The sequence below is a fragment of the Peromyscus maniculatus genome, chromosome 11, assembly GCF_049852395.1.
Source record: "Peromyscus maniculatus bairdii isolate BWxNUB_F1_BW_parent chromosome 11, HU_Pman_BW_mat_3.1, whole genome shotgun sequence".
In the NCBI taxonomy this organism is placed as follows: Eukaryota; Metazoa; Chordata; class Mammalia; order Rodentia; family Cricetidae; genus Peromyscus; species Peromyscus maniculatus.
This window is the reverse complement of record NC_134862.1, coordinates 49,956,961-49,976,028: the sequence shown is the minus strand read 5'-3', so window position 1 is coordinate 49,976,028 and position 19,068 is coordinate 49,956,961. Positions and strand designations below refer to the sequence as shown.

The 19,068-nt window shown below is 37.1% G+C and overlaps 1 protein-coding gene across 5 annotated transcripts in view; it reads left to right on the top strand.

Annotated features, from left to right (window-relative positions):
* The window catches only part of LOC102918459 (complement factor H), a 90,913-nt gene that overhangs the window by 9,940 nt on the left and 61,905 nt on the right, over nt 1–19,068 (top strand). For all 5 annotated transcript variants that reach the window (XR_013043301.1, XM_076547552.1, XM_076547555.1 and 2 more), the window contains exons 2-6: nt 3,097–3,282; nt 3,594–3,699; nt 5,753–5,829; nt 14,287–14,478; nt 17,141–17,311. Coding sequence is in view for 4 of the 5 variants with exons in the window: in XM_076547552.1 (XP_076403667.1) it covers nt 3,097–3,282; nt 3,594–3,699; nt 5,753–5,829; nt 14,287–14,478; nt 17,141–17,311 (732 nt within the window). In the remaining variant the exon portion in view is untranslated. The remainder of the gene's footprint in view (nt 1–3,096; nt 3,283–3,593; nt 3,700–5,752; nt 5,830–14,286; nt 14,479–17,140; nt 17,312–19,068) is intronic.

The following is a 19,068-nucleotide window of genomic DNA, read 5'->3' as shown; positions in this document are numbered from 1 at the left end:
ATTTCAGGGGAACTTGAGAAATCCTGTTTGTCACCATCTTAAAACATGCTTAACTTATTGTAGAAATGCAGTGAATTATTATTATTTTAGCTATAACATTAGTTACTGGTGCATATTATATTGAGAATCTAAACAAAGACAAACAGCACATGCATTTGAAGGGAGAAGATCTGAGCAGCAACTGAAAGCAGAAAGATTATTCATTTTCAGAGAACTCACATTTTGAAGTGCCAGGTTTTTTGCTATGATGGTGGTGGGGTATTAGCACCATCTAGTGTACAAAAGACTTAATTACTGAAATGATGAAAATCAGATTTATTACACAAGTTTTCTAAGACAAATGTTCTAAAAATTAGGAAAATACTCAAAGGAAATATGTGTACCTGAAAGCCTAAATAAGTGCTTAGTCTTCTATAAAATATACTGGTCCTTTTATTTCATCACATGTTGTTGTATAATGGCATCTTATAGATACAAGTTATAGGTGGGATATGTCTCAGGTTATTCTCTTGCCTTTAAAAGATATAGTTTAGAACAGAGTGGCAAGTTGTTATGAAATGAAGAAGTAAAAGGCATCTGGCAAGTAAAATAATTATAAAGATATTGTAGATAAAAAGTACTAGAATATGCCATTTAAGAACCAACATGTTGGATTTCATTAATACAATCATTTAAATATCAGGGTATTTATTATAAAATCAAGCAGAAGGTGATATTAAAAACAATTCTATTCCATGGCACTAATATTCCATAGCCATAATTCCAGCACTTGGGAAAATAATAAATAGGCAAAAGGATGGGTACATGGAAGGATGTAGGCACAGCTATTGTACTAAAATGTTAAATGTGGGCACTAGACATTTGCTGAATTGGCTTTCACTATAAGTTCAAATTTTCCTATATATCTGGAATTTTCTGTTAAAAATGTAAACAAAATGTTTCTCCTATGAAACTCAATGTAAAAACACAGCACCTCTAGTTTATTTCCCTACCCCAAACCATAAGAAGTGGTTAAAAAACATGAGCTAGTGTGTCTGCAAAACTTAAGTCCAGTTTTAGTTCTTCTGCTTTCAGATACCTTGAGAAAGTTACTAGATGTTTAAATTTCCACACCCTTAATTAACAAGATGATGATAATGAAAAATAAATGCAATCAAGAAGCACAAATTACTTATTAATTTTCTGCCCATTCTTTTTATATACTATCCTTAGTTAATCTATTGAAAAGTAAAGAGCATACAACACATGCAAATTTTGTTAATTTTATGTATTTAAAACATGTAACACATACTAATGAATAAACTATAAACATAGTATATTACTAATTATTATTCATTCACACCAAGAAACAGAGAATTTACAGCACCGCAGAAGATCCCTGTTTATCTCCTCCAAATGGAACAAGTTATCTTCAATGCTATCATTATGGTTTTGATCTTATTTTTTCACAGCTTGTGTATGCCTACATATATCCAATGTTGTTCTTAAATTTTATATTGATATTAATAGTCCTAGAATAATTGATACAACATTGTTGTTTTGCCTTCATTATTAGGATACCTTTCCATGTATTTTGTGGCATTGATGCTATATTTACCACATGCCCTGTATCATAAATGTTTATTAATTCAACTGTTGAGGTTGTACCTTCTAACTTTGAATATTAGCCATATTGTCATAATCTTTTCCACAAATGAAATTGGATTCACATGCACATGCATTTTTTAGATATACTTTCAGTGATACAATTGCTGACCAATAGACAATTGTTGTGGATATTGTGTTTGTTCTGTCTCCAAACCACTATGTTGAAACTGAGATGGGTCTTAGGGATGTAATTAAGTTTAGATGAGGTCAGGAGAGTGGAGTCATCCAAAAGAAATCAGCATCTTTAAAATAAGAGAAAGAGGTTTTATGCATCTAAACGTGTCTCTGTCTCTCTCTCCATTGTTATTTGGCTCTCTGCTCCCTCAATCCCACCCTCAACTCCCCACCTACTATGTGAGAATAAAGGGAAAATATATTCATCTGGGAACAAAGAACATTCCTTGGTAGGAATACATTGTGTTTAAGCTTCCCAGTCTGTAGACTTTTTGTCCTATCAGCCCTCATTGACTAAGACAGAAACACACATTTTCAGTTTCGGTGTGAGTTATGGCCTCCGTCCCCTTTTCTGTCCCCTTCATGAGAACTCCAACTTCCATCACATTAGTAGTTCTTTTCTTTTTTAAAAAATTTATTCTTTACATACATTACATCCCAACTGCAATTTCCCTTACCTCCACTTCTCCCAGTCCCCCCACTCCAATTCCCTATTGCTCCCCTACCCCCTAGATCCATATCTCCTCCATTTCCCTTCAAAAAAATAGCAGACCTTCCAGGGATATCAACTGCATATAGCATAACAAATTACAATAAGACTAGGCACAAATCCTCATATCAGGACTAGAAAGTTGTCCAGTAAGAGGGAAAAGGTCCCAAGCATAGGCAAAGGTGTCAGAGATATCCCCAACTCTTGCTGTTAGGGGTCCCATATTGGTGAAATTATTAAGGCCACTCCACGTAGTTAAAAGGATATTTATTTAATGGCGTAACTTACAAATTAAGGGATAGGTAGGTCGTGGGGTCTGGGGAAGGTGTATCGCAATCCAGGGTGTCCCCTGGAGCTCTGCTTGGTCCACCTCCACCGTTCAGGGTCCCCGAACAGAAAGAGCGCTCGCCCATCCAGATCTTGGGTCTCCAGGCACCTCCCATGGCCACGCCTCATAGGCATGACAGTTGCCAGAGTCTCAATGGGGGTTGGAACTTCCACATTAAAGCTGGAAAGGCTACCCGCTACAGTCCCACAAGAACACCAAGCTACACAACCATGACATATATGCAGAGGACCTATGTCAGACCCTTACAGACTCCCCAATTGGCGGTTCAGTCTCTGTGAACCCCCATGCTTCATTACCAGTTTTTAATCTTTTGCTTTCCCCCAAATGTTGAGCTTTTAAAATCTGTCTTTGTTGACAATACCACTTATTTTTACATTTAATGATTATTATGTCTATGTAAATAGGTATGTCAAATATTGGTTTGTTTGTATTGTAGATTGTAAAGGTCCTCCTCCAAAACAATATACAGAAATTCTGACAGGTTCTTGGCCTGACAAACCATATGAAGAAGGTATTCAGGCTACCTACAAATGCCGCCCTGGATTCCGAACACTTGGGACTATTGTTAGAGTATGCAAGAATGGAGAATGGGTGGCTTCTAACCCATCCAGGATATGTCGGAGTAAGTACACCATGTTTAAGAAACTTAAGAAAACTTTAGTTTTGAATGTACTACATGTTTTATGTTGTAACACTATAAAATTATATCACTATGGTAACTAAAAGATAGAACATTATTTTAAAATTTAGTAATACTACAAAATTAAAAATGGAAGTAGGCACTTAGCTTCAACTATAAAATATCCTTTGCTGTTTGGAGTTTTCCTTCTGATCAATGATATCCAAATGTGCTTGTTCTCTGAACTCCTACATAAGGTGTGGTCCATAGACTGTTGATTAATACTGAATCTTCTTCTTTTTTTTTAATTTTAGAAAAGCCATGTGGGCATCCTGGAGATACACCCTTTGGGTCCTTTAGGCTGGCAGTTGGAACTGGGTTTGAGTTTGGTGCAAAGGTTGTTTATACCTGTAATGATGGGTATGTTGTCATTATAAAATTATCATTGAAATTATATGTAAGATGTCTACAAGTTTGTACTTTAATGAGACTGAATTTTACTATTAACATTTAAAAAATAACATAAAGCTATCATGTGAGTAATTTTATTTGAATGCCATGCTATCGTTATAATATTGAAAAGTTAAGTGAGTTAGGATTATTCTGGCATAGTATTGAAATAAGGGAGTGTTAAGTCAGTACACATAAAAGTTAAGTGTTCAGCTGATAAATCCTACTACGTTCCACTATTTGCACAATATTATGTAAAATGGGACAATTTTATATATTAGGGACAATAGGAATTGTGAAAACAACTATGTTACATGGTAGCCCTCTTGAAAAGATTTTTATAGTATTTAAAGAAAGCAAGAGGTTTTTTTAGATTTTAACTTTTTAAATTAAATTAATTTATTTATTTTACATACCAACCATAGTTTTCCCTCCCTCCTCTCCTCTGTTCCCAACCCCCCCCCCATCGACTCCTCAGAAAGGGTAAGGCCTCCCATGGGAGTCAACAAAGCATAGCATATCAAGTTGAGGCGGGACCAAGCTCCTCCCCCGCTGCATCAAGGCTGAGCAAGGTATCCCACCATAGATAATAGGTCCCAAAAAGCCACTTCATGCACTGGAGACAGATTCTGGTCCCACTGCTGGGGCCCAAAAATAGACCAAGAAAGCAAGACTTTTACTTATGAATAAAAATTCTATCACCTGAATGCTATTGTTAAAACTTAGTAGTATGCACATTACTTTTATTATATTGGACTCAAAATCTAATTTTTCAGAATCATTGACTCTGCCCTCTGACCAGCTACTGGGTCTCAAGGTTGATGTCATCACTGAGTCCTCAGCTCTTCATTTTCTATCAGTTTTCTTCATTGCCACAGGTTATTTTTAAAAGTTCATATGGGAATATTAGGAACTCTATAATATTATACTAAATAAGTACAAATAAAATTAAACATTGTGAATGGAATCTTTTTGTTGCTCTTTATTTCCTAATTTGAGGTAATGAACTATAACAGTTTAAACTTTTCAGGTTTTGGAATTAGCTCTAAAGCATTCCCAAACTCAAGTACTCAATGTTCATAAACTAGAACCTCATTCCTATCCCCTCTACATATACATAAAGAATAAACACCGATAGAACCCTATTATGTCAGGAACTTTGTATATTGAGCTTCCATCACCAACAGAAATCTGTTGGTAAAATTACTGACACCTATCAATGAGAGTCCTCACACCATGTAGGATCAGTAGGTAAAAATAGTTCATGTTAATTTAAATTTTTATTGAAGAACGTTTTATCTATCTTGAGGAATACATGTTTGTTTGTTTGTTTGTTTGTTTGTTTTAACCCAGAAGTAAAGCTAAGGATGGAGTAGGCTTAGTCCATCCCTGTTTTTTTGCTCGCCTTTTTTAGTCCTATAGCTCTGTCTTTGTTTTTTCTGCTGGGTATAGGTTTAGTTACATATTATTTAGCAGAATGATTCCTATGAGCAATCATTTTTTTTTTGTCCTACATGTGGGTGATTTTGAGATGACATTGCAAAAAGTTTTTTTTTTTTCTATATGGAAAACCATTTTCTCCTCCTCTCCCCTCCCTCCATGAACATAGGTTCAGGAAAGTTTTGTGTGGAATTTTACATAATGTCTGAAGGAGCATGGCATAATAGGTTGGTCTCTGCTGTGGATGGAAAGTCTTTATTGGAAACTTGCTTTTTCTGTTGGAAGAGGACACATTCTGCCTCATAAGGGAGCTAGAGTATCACATTTACAGTCAATTATTACATCTCCTCTACAGCAAGTATCCAGTAAACCTTTAATTCCAAGCTCCTTGACTAAGTTATTCTGCTGGTGTTTTTTTTTTTTTCTATAAGAATTAGGGGCAAGATGAGAATAATATAAAAAAGAGAAAGTTTTTCTTTTCCTTAAAAATCTCTTACTGGAGGAATCCATGACAGTAAAGAGCTTAAAAGTACATAAGAATACATAATGTCTCAACACAACTTTATTTTGTTTATGTTTTTAGGTATCAGCTCTTAGGTGAGATTGATTATCGTGAATGTGAGGCAGATGGGTGGACCAATGATGTTCCATTATGTGAAGGTAAATAAAAAGCTGTTTGACAAGAATAACTAAACACCTAAAATAGATAAGATTTTTCCACATTTTATAGAAAAATATTCTTGAAATTTACATTTAAGTATATCTCATTCATAATATTTTATAATTTCTAGGATAAAACAGAACACAGCAGTTTTGTTAGAGTATTATTTTGTATTTCTATGTACTAAGTACACTAAGTCTAGAGGGTGGTAATTTCTCAGGGTTAGTGTAGATTCTCTGGGGGTCATGGATTTGACCCTTGGCACACAAGGGTCATCAATAAAACTAAAAACTATCTAAAAACATAAAAAAATACAAACAGAGATTGATAGGATTTTATGACCAATCTGATTATTAGAAATAACAAAGCCAATTTTTCTTTTATTTTTAAGTTTCAAAAAACTAATAATACATACATACATCCCAACTTAATAAAAGGTCAGAATTTGAAAGCTATATTCATGAAGAATGTCTCCCCTAATAACCATGCTGTTACAGGGACGTACGTAGGCCACCACTGTGGCAGAGAATGTAATTGAAACATCTATTAACAGTATGCTGCTGTGAAGGTTTTTCCACAGTCTTAACTTTAGCCAAAAGAAAGAAAGAAAGAAAGAAAGAAAGAAAGGAAGGAAGGAAGGAAGGAAGGAAGGAAGGAAGGAAGGAAGGAAGGAAGGAAGGAAGGAAGGAAGAAAGAAAGGAAGAAAGAAAGAAAACAGACAAGAATTAAGAAAGAACTCTCTATTTTTATACCTCTTGCTCCTATGTTCTGCAAATAGCAAGAATGAGTGAATACAGGTCTTGTTTGTGAGTTTGGGGAAAATAGTCCAAATCTCTAGTCACTACAGAAATAGAAAAGGTTCATTCAAACGCTATGTCCTATTTCCATGGAATGAAATAAGGGAGAGAAAGAAGAGCAGGTCAGAGGGTGGAAGGAGAGAGAGAAAGAGAATGTGATCACACTGGACATTCTCATGCCTGGAGAAACGCAGAGACTTTTCAGATAAGGAAATGAGAAGTGGTTCCAGGGAACACTGACATCAGAATTACACGAGATGCTTGTTTAAAATTGAGCTTTGGGACCACCAAATGGCCTGTCGAATTGGTATCTTTGGCTGAGCAGACAAGGAAACACCCCTAGGATATCTATTGCATCCAAAGTTTCTTCAGGCAACATAAACTTTGAGTACCTTCACGACAGATAAATTTTAAGTAAAAAAAAAAAAATGAACACCAAGGTGGAAAGGAAATTTCTCTATCAGAAGAAATATCTTAAAATTCATTACGTTTCCATCTTTTTTTCTTTAAGATTTTTTTTATTCATTTTACATGCCAACCACAGATCATACTCTCATCCTTCTTCCCAGCACCCCCAGCCTTCCCCCCAAACCCTCTAAACCCCAAACTCCCACCACCAGTTCTCTCCTCTAAAAGAGTAAAGCCTCCCATGGAGAGTCAGCAAAACCTGTTACATTCAGTTGAGGCATGACCAAGCCCCTCCCCACTGCATCAAGGCTGAGCAAGGTGTTCCATCATAGGTAATGGGCTCCAAAAAGCTAGCTCATGCACCAGGGATAGATCCTGATCCTACTGTTGGAGCACCTCAAACAGACTAAGCTACACAACTGTCTCCCGTGTGCAGAGAGCCTAGTCTGGTCCCATGCAGGATCCACAGCTGTTGGCATAAAGGTCATGAATTCCCACAAGCTTGGTTCAGTTGTCTCTGTAGATTTCCCCATCACGATCTTGACCCCCATTGCTAATATAATCCCTCTTCCCTCTCTTTTACTGGATTCCCAGAGCTCAGTCTGGTGCTTGGCTGTGGATCTCTGCATCTGCTTCTCTCAGTTACTAGATGAAGGCTCTATGATGACAGTTAGGGTACTCACCAATCTGATTACCAGAGTAGGCCAATTCAGTCACCCTCTCCACTATTGCAGTAGTCTAAGCTGGGGTTAGCCTTGTAGATTCCTGGGAATTTCCCTAGCACCAGGTTTCTTCCTAACCCCGTAATGTCTCCCTCTATCAAGATGTCTCTTTCATTGCTCTCCCACTCTGTCCCTTCACCAGCTTGACCATCCCATTCCCTCATGTTCTCATCCCCGTTTCCCTCCCTTTTATTGCTGCCCCACTACCCAGTTCCCAGTTTACTCATGGAAATCTCATCTATTTCCCCTTTTCTCAGCAGTGAATGTGTCCCTCTTAGGGTCCTCTTTGTTAGCTAGCTTCTCTGTAGCTTTAGGTTGTAGTCTGGTTAGCCTTTGCTTTACATCTAGTATTGACTTATGAGTGAGTACATAACATACCATAACATACCATTCTGAGTTTGGGTTACCTTATTCAGGATGATATTTTCTAGTTCCATTCATTTGCCTGCAGATTACATGATGTCATTGGTTTTTTAGTCTGTTATTGTCGTTTTTGTTTTGTTTTTGTTTTGTTTTTCAAGGCAGGGTGTCTCTGAAAGCTTTGCACCTTTCCTGGAACTCACTTGGTAGGCCAGGCTGGACTCGAACTCACAGAGATCCTCCTGGCTCTGCCTCCCAAGTGCTGGGATTAAAGGCGTGAGCCACCACCACCCAGTGATGTCATTGTTTTTTACAGCTGCATAATACTCCATTATGTATATGTGCCACATTTTCTTTATCCATTCTTCCATTATGGAGCATCTAGGTTATTTCTAGGTTCTGGCTATTATGAATAATGCTGCTATGAACATAGTCTAGCAAGTGCCCTTGTAGTATGATTGAGCATTCCTTAGGTATATGCCCAAGAGTGGTATCATTGGGTCATGAGTCAGATTGATTCCCAATATTCTGAGAAGTCACCATGCTAATTTCCAAAGTGGCTGTACAAGTTTTCACTCCCATCAACAGTGAAGGATTGTTTCCCTTGCTCCACATCCTCTCCAACATAAGCTGCCCTTGGGGTTTTTGATCCAGCCATTCTGACAGGTAAAAGATGATATTTAAGAGCTGTTTTGATTTGCATTTTCCTGATGACTGAGGATGTTGAGCAATTCCTTAAATGTCTGTTGGCCATTGGACATACCTCTGTTAAGAATTCCCTGTTTAGATTTGTACTCCATTTTTTAATTGGGTTATTTTGGTATTTTGATGTCTAGTTTCTTGAGTTCTTTACACATTTTGGAGATCAGCCCTCTGTCAGATGTTGGGTTGATGAAGATCTTTTCCCATTCTATAAGCTGCCATTTTGTATTATTTACTGTGCCCTTTGCCTTACAGAAGCTTCTCAGTCAGGAGATCCCATTTATTAATTGTTGCTCTTATTGTCTGTGCTACTGGTGTTATATTTAGGAAGTAGTCTCCTGTGTCAATACATTCAAGACTACTTCCTACTTTCTCTTCTATCAGGTTCGGTGTAACTGGATTTATGTTGAGATCTCTGATCCACTTGGACTTGGGTTTTGTCCATGGCAATAGATATGAATCTATTTGCAATCTTCTGCATGTGTCCAGTTATGCCAGCACCATTTGTTGAAGATGCTTTCTTTTTTTCATTGTACAGTTTTTGCTTCTTTGTCAAAAGTCAGGTGCTCATAGGTGTGTGGATTAATGTTAGGGTCTTCAATTCGATGTCATTGGTCAACATGTCTGTTTTTATGCCAATACAAAGCTGTTTTTATTACTGTAGCTCTATAGTAGAGCTTGAAGTCAGGGATGGCGACGCCTCCAGAAGTTCCTTTATTGTACGGGATTGTTTTATCTGTCCTGGTTTTTTTTTGTTTTTCCATATGAAGTTGAGTTGTTCTTTCCAGGTCTGTGAAGTATTGTGTTGGGATTTTGATGGGGATATCATTGAATCTGTAGATTGCTTTTGGTAAGATTGCCATTTTTATGGTTTTCTACCTATCCATGAGCATTGGAGATCTTTCCATTTTCTGATATCTTCTTCAATTTCTTTTTTCAGAGACTTAAAGTTCTTGTCATATAGGTCTTTTACTTTTTGGTTAGAGTTACCCCAAGGTATTTTATATTATTTGTGGCTATTGTAAAGGATGATGTTTTTGTTGTTTCTTTTTCAGCCCATTTATTATTTGTATATAGGAGGGCTACTGATTTTTTTTTACTTAATTTTATATCCCACCTCATTACTGAAGGTGTTTATCAGCTGTAGGAGTGCCCTGGTAGAATTTTTGGGGTCACCTGTGTATAGTATAATATCATCTACAAATAGCAAACATTTGACTTCTTCCTTTCCAGTTTGTATCCCCTTGATCTCCTTTTGTTGTCTTATTACTGTAGCTAGAACTTCAAGTACTATAATGAATAGATAAGGGGAGAGTGGACAGCCTTGTTTTGTTCCTGAGAGTGGAATAGCTTTGAGTTTCTCTCCATATAATTTGATGTTTGCTGTTAGCTGGCTTTAAATTGTCTTTATTATGTTTAAGTATGTTCCTTGTATTCCTGATCTCTCCAGGACTTTATCATGAAGGGATGTTGGATTTTGTCAAAGGTTTTTAAGCATCTAATGAGATGATCATGTGGTTTTTTTCTTTCAGTTTGTTTATATGGTGTATTACACTGACAGATTTTTTTATGTTGAACCTTCACTCCATCTCTGGGGTGAAACCCACTTGGTCATGTTGGATGATTTTTTTTTTATGTGCTCTTGGATTCAATTTGCCAGTATTTTATTGAGTACTTTTTTCATGAACATTCATGAGGTAGATTGGTCTGAAATTCTCTTTCTTTGTTGCATCTTTGTGTGATTTGGGTATCAGGGTATCTGTAGCTTCATAGAGTTTGGCAATGTTTCTTCTTTTTCTATTGTGTGGAACAATTTGAGGAATATTGGTATTAGCTCTTTTTTGAAATACTGCTAGAATTCTATGCTGAAAGCATCTGGTGTTGGGCTTTTCTTGTTTGGGAGATTTTTAATGACTGCTTCTATTTCTTTAGGGGTTGAAGGTCAATTTAAATTGTTTATCTGGTCTTGGTTTAATTTGGATATGTGGTACCTGTCCAGAAAATTGTCGATTTCTTTTAGATTTTCTTTTCTAATTTTGTGGAGTACAGGTTTTTGAAGTATGACATGATAATTCTATGGATTTCCTCAGTTTGTGTTGTTATGTCTCACTATTGCCACTTATTTTGTTAATTTGGATATTCTCTCTGCCTTTTGGTTAGTTTGGATAAAGATTTTTCTATTTTGTTGATCTTCCCAAAGAACCAACTATTTGTTTCACTGATTCTTTGTATTGTTCTATTTGTTTCTATTTTATTGATTTAAACCCTCAATTTGATTATTTCCTGGTGTCTATTCCTCCTGGGTGAGTTTGCTTCATTTTCTTCTAGAGCTTTCAGGTGTGCTATTAAGTGGCTAGTATGAGATTTCTCCAACTTCTTTATGTAGGCATTCAGTGCTATGAACTTTCCTCTTAGTACTGCTTTCATAGTATCCTATTAGCTTGGGTATGCTGCACATTAATTTTCATTGAATTCTAGGAAATGATTAATTTCTTCCTTTATTTCTTCAGTTGAGCATTATTCAGTTTCCATGAGTTTGTAGGTATTCGACAATTATGTTGTTTTGAACTCTAACTTTAAGCCATGGTGATCCAATAAAGTACAGGGGGATTATTACAATTTTTTTGTATCTGTTGAGATTTGCTTTGTGATCGAATATGTGGTCAAATTTAGAGAAGTTTCCATGGGATACTGAGAAAAAAAGTTATGTTCTTTTGTGTTTGGGTGAATGTTCAGTAGATATCTGTAAAGTCCATTTGAGTCATAACATCCATTAGTTTTCTTATTTCTCTGTTAAGTTTCTGTCTGGCAGACCTTTCCATTGGTGAGGGTGGGGTGGTGAAGTCTCCCACTATTAGTGTGTGAGGTTTGATGTGCAATTTAAACTTTAGTAATGTTTCTTTTACAAATTTTGGTGCCCTTGTATTTGGGGCATTAATGTTCACAATTGAGACTTCAATTTGATGGATTTTTCCTGTGATGAATATGAATTTATTATTTTGCATAAATAATGAATACATTAATTTTAGTTTGAAGTCTATTTTGTTAGATATTAGGATAGCTATACCAGCTTGCCTCTTAAGTCCATTTGACTACAAAGTCCTTTCCCAACCCTTTACTCTGAGGTAGTGTCTGTCTTTGAAGTTGAGTTGTGTTTCTTGTATGCAGCAGTATCCTGTTTTTGTATCCATTCTGTTAGCCTGTGTCTTTTTATAGGTGAATTGAATCCATTGATATTAAGGGATATTAATGACCAGTGATAGTTAATTCCTGTTATATTTTGGTGATAGTGTGTGTGTTTTCTTTCTTTGGGATTTGCTGCTGTAGTATTATCTATTGCCTGTGTTTTTGTGAGTACATCTAGCTTCCTTAGATTTGAGTTTTTGTTTTTTGTTTTTTTCAAGTGCTTTCTGTAGGGCTAGATTTGTCAATAGGTATTGTTTAAATCTGATTTTGTTGTGGAATATCTTGTTTCCTCCATCTATGGTGATTGAGAGTTTTGCTGGGTATAATAGTCTGGGCTGGCATTTTTGGTCCCTTAGTGTCTGCATAGCATCTGTCCAGGACCTTCTGGCTTTCAGAGTCTCCATTGAGAAGTTGGGTGTTATTCCGATAGGTCTGCATTCATAAGTTACCTGGCCTTTTTCCTTACAACTCTTAATAATCTTTCTTTATTCTGTATGTTTAGTTGTTTGATTATTTATGCAGCAAGGGGTCTTTTGGGTCCAGTCTATTTGGTGTTGTGTAAGCTTCTTTTATCATCATAGGCATTTCCTTCTTTAAATTGGGAAAGTTTTCTTCTATGATTTTGTTGAATATATTTTCTGTGCCTTTGAGCTGATATTTTTCTCCTGTTATTTCTATCCCTATTATTCTTAGGTTTGAGCTCTTCATGGTGTCCCAAATTTCCTGGATGTTTTATGTCATGACTTTGTTAGCTTTAATGTTTTCTTTGACTAATGAATCTATTTCCCCTATTGTATCTTCAACACCAGAGATTCCCTCTTCCATCTCTTGTATTCTGTTGGTTATGCTTGCATCTCTAGTTCCTGTTCATTTACCTATCTTAAAGTCAGTTTTAAGGTTGATTCTTCTGCTTCTTCTGTATTGGGATATTCAGGTCTTGCTGATGTAGAACCACTAGGCTCTGGTGGTGCTATATTGCTCTTTATGTTGTTTAATATATTTTTCCACTGGCATATACCCATCTATTCTTCTAATCAGTGCAAATGGTGTCTGCTTCTGAGGGAGCCTCTTTTGGTCCAATTGGAGCTCTTGGTCCAATTGGAGCTTTTGATCTGATCAGAGCTGATGGAGTCTGTGTCTCAGAAAGCAATTGCGGTCTTGGAGGATGGGTGGGTTTGGGGAGTGTAGTGGGGCTTGTAGGTTACAGAGTCAGATAGGGGATGGTAGTCATCAAGCCTGCCTGCAGGAGTCCTGCCCACTGGCCTGCACCTGGGGCTGCCATGGGTGGGGTATGGGGATGGAGGTTGTGCCCCTGGGCCTAAAGTCTAGAGGCTGGGGTGATTGGCTAGGAGAACAAAGACTCACCTCAGTCCAATAGAAGCTGATGGAGTCTGTCAGAGAGCAGCTTCGATCTTCTGTTGAATGCATTCTTACATTGGCTTCTTCCTATCTCTTCCTCCCATCAATGCAAGTGTTGTCTGTGTCTCAGGGAGCTGCTCTTGGTCTAATTGGTGCTGGCTCTGTTTGCATCTTGGGGAGCCAGTGGGGTGTTGGGGGATGGGTGGGTTTGGGGGACAAAGTGAGGCTTGTAGATTATAGGGTCTGATGAGGTGTGGTGGAGGGAAGGCCTGCCCACAGAAGTCTTGTCTGCTGGCCTGCAACTGGAGCTGCAATGGGTGGGGGTGGGGGGCAAGGGTTGTGCCTTGGGTCTGGAGAACAGTCACTCATCTCTTGGTCCAATTGGAGCAGGCAGAGTCTGTGTCTACCCTGAGGTCTAGGGGATGGATGGGTTTGGGGGAGGTAATGGGACTTGTAGATTACAGGGTCTGAAGTGGGGTGGTGGTGGGAAGGTCTGTTTTCAGGAGTGTTGCTTGCTGCCCTACAGCTAGGGATGCAATGGGTGGGGGTGGTTGCTTTTACATCTTATTGGAATGCTCTGAGGCATTCCAATGCCACATTGTTCTGAGGCTCAGTAAAACATTTGTATTTGATTATTTCAGAACTCACCTTTTTTAAGAGTTTAGGAGAAACTTGCTATCATTAAAATTCAAACTATCATTCAAAGTGATAGTTTTCGCTTCCCATTCCCACAGAAACTGATAACCAAACTACTTATGTTACATAACTTTTATCTCTTGCAAACCATCATACTACATGTTTTGAAACCTTTAAGTGTTTTCCTCCAGGTCTATCCTGCTGATTTTTTTTTTTAATTCATATACACATATTTCACATAGAAGCTTTCAAGTTCTGTTGGTAAAAGTGATTCCTGTATTTTCAGTTGTTAAGTGTTTGCCGGTGACAGAACCCGAGAATGGAAGAATTGTAAGCGGTGCAGTGGAACCGGACCAGGAATATTATTTTGGACAGTTGGTGCGCTTTGAATGCAACACAGGCTTCAAGGTTGAAGGACAGAAGGAAATACACTGCTCCGAAAATGGCCTCTGGAGCAGTGAGAAGCCAAGATGTGTGGGTAAGATGAACATACTCATCTGCTTGGTATTTCAATGGTTTTAGCCATTCTTATAAAAGATATACATTTCTTCTTAAAGTACATTTTTAATTAAAACATAATTGTATTGCTCTAATGCTTACTAAGCATGGCTGTTTCCCTCTAATTGATTGAAGTTTTGTTTTTTCATGAACCTCTTATTTTACCTTCAGAGCAGCTATAGACATCATGTCCTCTTATAGTCTCTTTAATGGAAGTACCCAGGATGTCCATCATTACTGTGGCTTAATGACTTGGTTAAGATGTGAACAAAGGTTACTACCGGGTGTTGCTATTCAGAGTCTAACCTCAGCATTTCTGCTGTCTGTTGAAAGGAGAATTTTACAATGATTTTGGAAGCTAAAGGTTTATTGTATGTTTCCAATCATGCATCACGATGACATTCTAATATTAATATTATTATATTTCACACACACACACACACACACACACATTTGTATTGCAAGTTTACTGTCAGTTTTATTTATCTGAATTGTATCTACTAAATAAATTTCTGACTTATAACAAAGTTATATAATAAATTGTTAATCAATATTTCTTTGATTTTTGTTTCTTTCTTCTCTTCTTCTTCCTCTTTTTTGTCTTTTGTGTCTTTGTTTTTGAGACAGCCTCTCACAATGTAGCCATGGCCAACCTGAACTTGATATGTAATCATATAGCATCTATCTTATAGCAATCCTCCTGAAGGTGCCCCATGAGTGTTGAGCTATACTATATTTTTTAAATATTATCTAACATCTCCAATATTTTTACCACTTTTAACATTGTCTATCTTACACTAATTTCTTCTTTTTTATATTTCTTTCATTTTTGAGATTATAATTACATCATTTCCTTCCCTCAGGACTGACGATTTATTTTTAAAAAGTCTTTCTAACAACACTGATTCTTCATGAAAATAATGATATACTTATATGTACATTCAGTGTGTCATATACTCCACACATTGAATTTCATGGGTGCTATTTACATGCCTATAACTCATTGTCTATGGATAATGAAACATAGGAAATTCTGATCCTTGAGACTAGTTTTAAAGAAAGCATAAGGATGCAGATGAAGAGCAAGCATAGCAGCCCTCAGAAAGTCATGGGAAGAAAGATGGAAAGACAACAAGGTGCCCATGGCACAATGATGTCCTGAGCCTCGTCAGCTGTACACAGAGGCCCCACTGTTGCGTAAACTCATTACTGGGGAGATTAGAACCAACTCACTTCAGATAGGGAACTGATGACAGATCTACCACCAGAGTCCACTTTGGTGAACTAAAGAGTTTACTACTGTTGCAGGAATAGTACAACTCAAAACTAGCTGCATCATCTAAAGCCTGCCCTAGCACAGGTGATGGCTCACAAAAGCTGGAAAACTGGAACACAACGCACAATGATATGAGGGTCTTCTAGGAAGCTCAGCTGATGCAAAAGTATTTCACAGCAGTCATTACTGCTTATGTATGCATGGGGAAGGAGGAGCCTAGTCAATATGGTCAATTTCAAGGACTTCCTGAAGCATTTGAATTGTTTACTTCCTGAGCTTAATGAGCTCCCTTGGAGGATGGGATGCTTTACTTCCCTTTAAAGTAGTGGTTCTCAACCTGTGGGTCATGACTCATTTCACAGGGCTCGCCTAAGGTCATCTGCAAATCAGACATTTATATTATGATCTGTAACAGTAGCAAAATCACTGATATGAAGTAGCAATGAAAATAATTTTATGGTTGGGGGGGTCACTACAACATGAGCTGTATTAAAGGGCAGCAGCATTAAGTTAAGAACCACTACTTTAGAGCATTCTCTTTTTGTAGGAGCATCCCTCCTACATGAAGTGTTTTATCTTAGAGAGAATTGTTACTCAACAGTTGAACAGAGGTGATAAGTCAGTAAGAGAAGGAGCACAGGCCAGCACAGTTACTGTATAGGTTTGTCCAGATTAACTCAGCTTGATTTGGAAAAGGATGAAACATATTCAAAGTGACCATTTAAAAGTTTATTTAGTTATAAACAAGGAAAAATGAAATAAAAAGATGGGAGGAAAGGCTTTGAGAAACCAGTTGCTAGTGCCACAGTCCCAGAGTAGTGTGTGTTAAGAGAAGTGTGTTAAAAGTGGTAGCCAGGACTTCTCTAGGTTTCTTTTCTTATTTTTTCTTTAACAAAAAGTTCCTATCTATGGTGAAGACAGCAAAGCAGAAGCCTGTGATTTTTCAAAGATCAAATGGAAAGTGACTTTAATAGAATTCCTTAAAAAAAAATGAGGTCTTGAAAATTACTATCAATAATCAGAAGATATGCTATTTTTCAGATTATCCAATGCAAATATTAACCTGCAAGCCTGTGTCTGTCTTCATTTTCACAGGAATCTGTGGACTGTTACAGGCTGCTATTTATTTCAACAGGCTAATTTACCATATGTTAAAGTAATATACTTTTAACTTTTTTCAAAAGTGAATATTTGAAACACCAAATATATAATTAAGAAAACAGTCAGGCCAAAACAATTGTTGTTTGGTTGGCTAGTTTTGGCTGATTGACCTAATGAGAACAAAACACTGTCCTTGTGAAAATATGGCTTGCTCAGCAAATTTCCTTTCATAGTAAACATTATACAATTATTCTTTTGCATTTAGAAATTTCCTGCACACCACCAGAAATTAAAAATGGAAATGGTATATTTAATAAACCAGTTTACAAGGTGAATGAAAGGTATCAATATAAATGTAACCGAGGTTTTCATTTCAAAGAAAGAGGGGATACTGTCTGCACAGCTTCCGGATGGAATCCTCAGCCTTCCTGTGAAGGTAAAATTACTCTTATTTTCTAAGTCTTTTTTATTTAAGAAGTAGGCTAGTGAGTGGAAAAGAATGATGGCTGTATTCATGCTTTGCTTTGAGCTGCCAGCTCACAAAAAACGACATGGAGACTTATTATGAAAGCTCAGCTTATAGCTTAGGCTTGTCTCATTAGCTCTGATAACTTAAATCAACCCATTTCTATTCATCTACGTGTTGCCACCTGGCTTGTGGCTTTTACCTCTCCTCCTGCATATCTGTTTACTCTGCCTCTGCTGGTGACTCCTTGTTTCTTCCTCTCCAAATCCTGTCTGTACCCAGAAGTCCCACCTAACCTCTTCTTGCCTAGCTAACGGCCATTCAGCTCTTTGGCATGTGATTCCTGTCCACAAAATTGTCTATTTCTTTTAGATTTTCCAATTTTGTGGAGTACAGGATTTTGAAGTATGACCTGATGATTCTCTGGATTTCCTCAGTGGTAGTTGTTGTGTCTCACTTTTCATTTCTGATTTTGCTAATTTGGATGCTCTCTCTCTGCCTTTTGGTTAGTCTGGATAAGGGCTTGTCTATCTTGTTGATTTTCTCAAAGAACCAAATCTTTGTTTCATTTGTTCTTTGCATTGTTCTCTTTGTTTCTATCTATTGATTTCAGTTCTCAATTTGGTTATTTCCTGGCATCTATTCCTCCTGGGTGACTTTGCTTCTTCGTGTTCTATAGCTTTTAGGTGTGCTGTTAAGTCACTAGTGTGAGATTTCTCCAACTTCTTTATGTGAGCATTTAGTGCTATGAATTTTCCTCTTAGCACTGCTTTCATAGTGTCCCATAGTATGGGTATGTAGTACATATATTTTTATTGAACTCTAGGAAGTCTTTAATTTCTCCATTTATTTCTTCCTTGACCCATTGTTGATTCAGTTGAGCATTATTCAGTTTTCTGTAATTTTTGTTGTTGTTGAAATCTAACTTTAAGCCATGGTGGTCCAATAGAATACAGGTGTTTATTCCAATCTTTTTGTGCCTGTTGAGATTTTCTTTGTGACAGAGTATGTGGTCGATTTTAGAGAAAGTTCCATGGAGTGTTGAGAAGAAAGTATATTCTTTTTTGTTAGGGTGTAATGTTCTGTAGATATCAATTAAGTCCATTTGAGTCATAACATCAGTTAGGTCCCTTATTTCTCTGCTAAGTTTTGATCTGGCAGATCTGTCCAGTAGTGAGAGTGTTGAAGTCTTCCATTATTAATATATAGAGTTTGATGTGTGATTTAAGCTTTAGTAATGTTTCTTTTACATATGTGGGTGCCCTTGTATTTGGGGCATAAATGTTCAGAATTGAAAATTCATCTTGGTGGATCTTTCCTGTGTTGAGTACATAATGTCCTTCTTGATCTCTCTTGATTGATTTTAGTTTGAAGTCTATTTTGTTAGCTATTAGGATATCTACACTAGCTTGCTTCTTAAGTGCATTTCATTTGATTGGAAAGACTTTTCCCAGCCTTTTACTCTGAGGTATTGTCTCTTTAAAGTTGTGTGTTTCTTGTATGCAGCAGAAAGATGCATATCCATTCTTTTAGCCTGTGTCTTTTTATAGGTAAATTAAGTCCATTGATATTAAGGGATATTAATGACCAGTGGTTGTTAATTGCTGTTATCTTTTGGTGGTTGTGTGTGTGTGTGTGTGTGTGTGTGTGTGTGTGTGTGTGTGTGTGTGTGTTTCTCTTCTTTGGGATTTACTGCTGTGGGGTTATCTATTGCCTGTGTTTTTGAG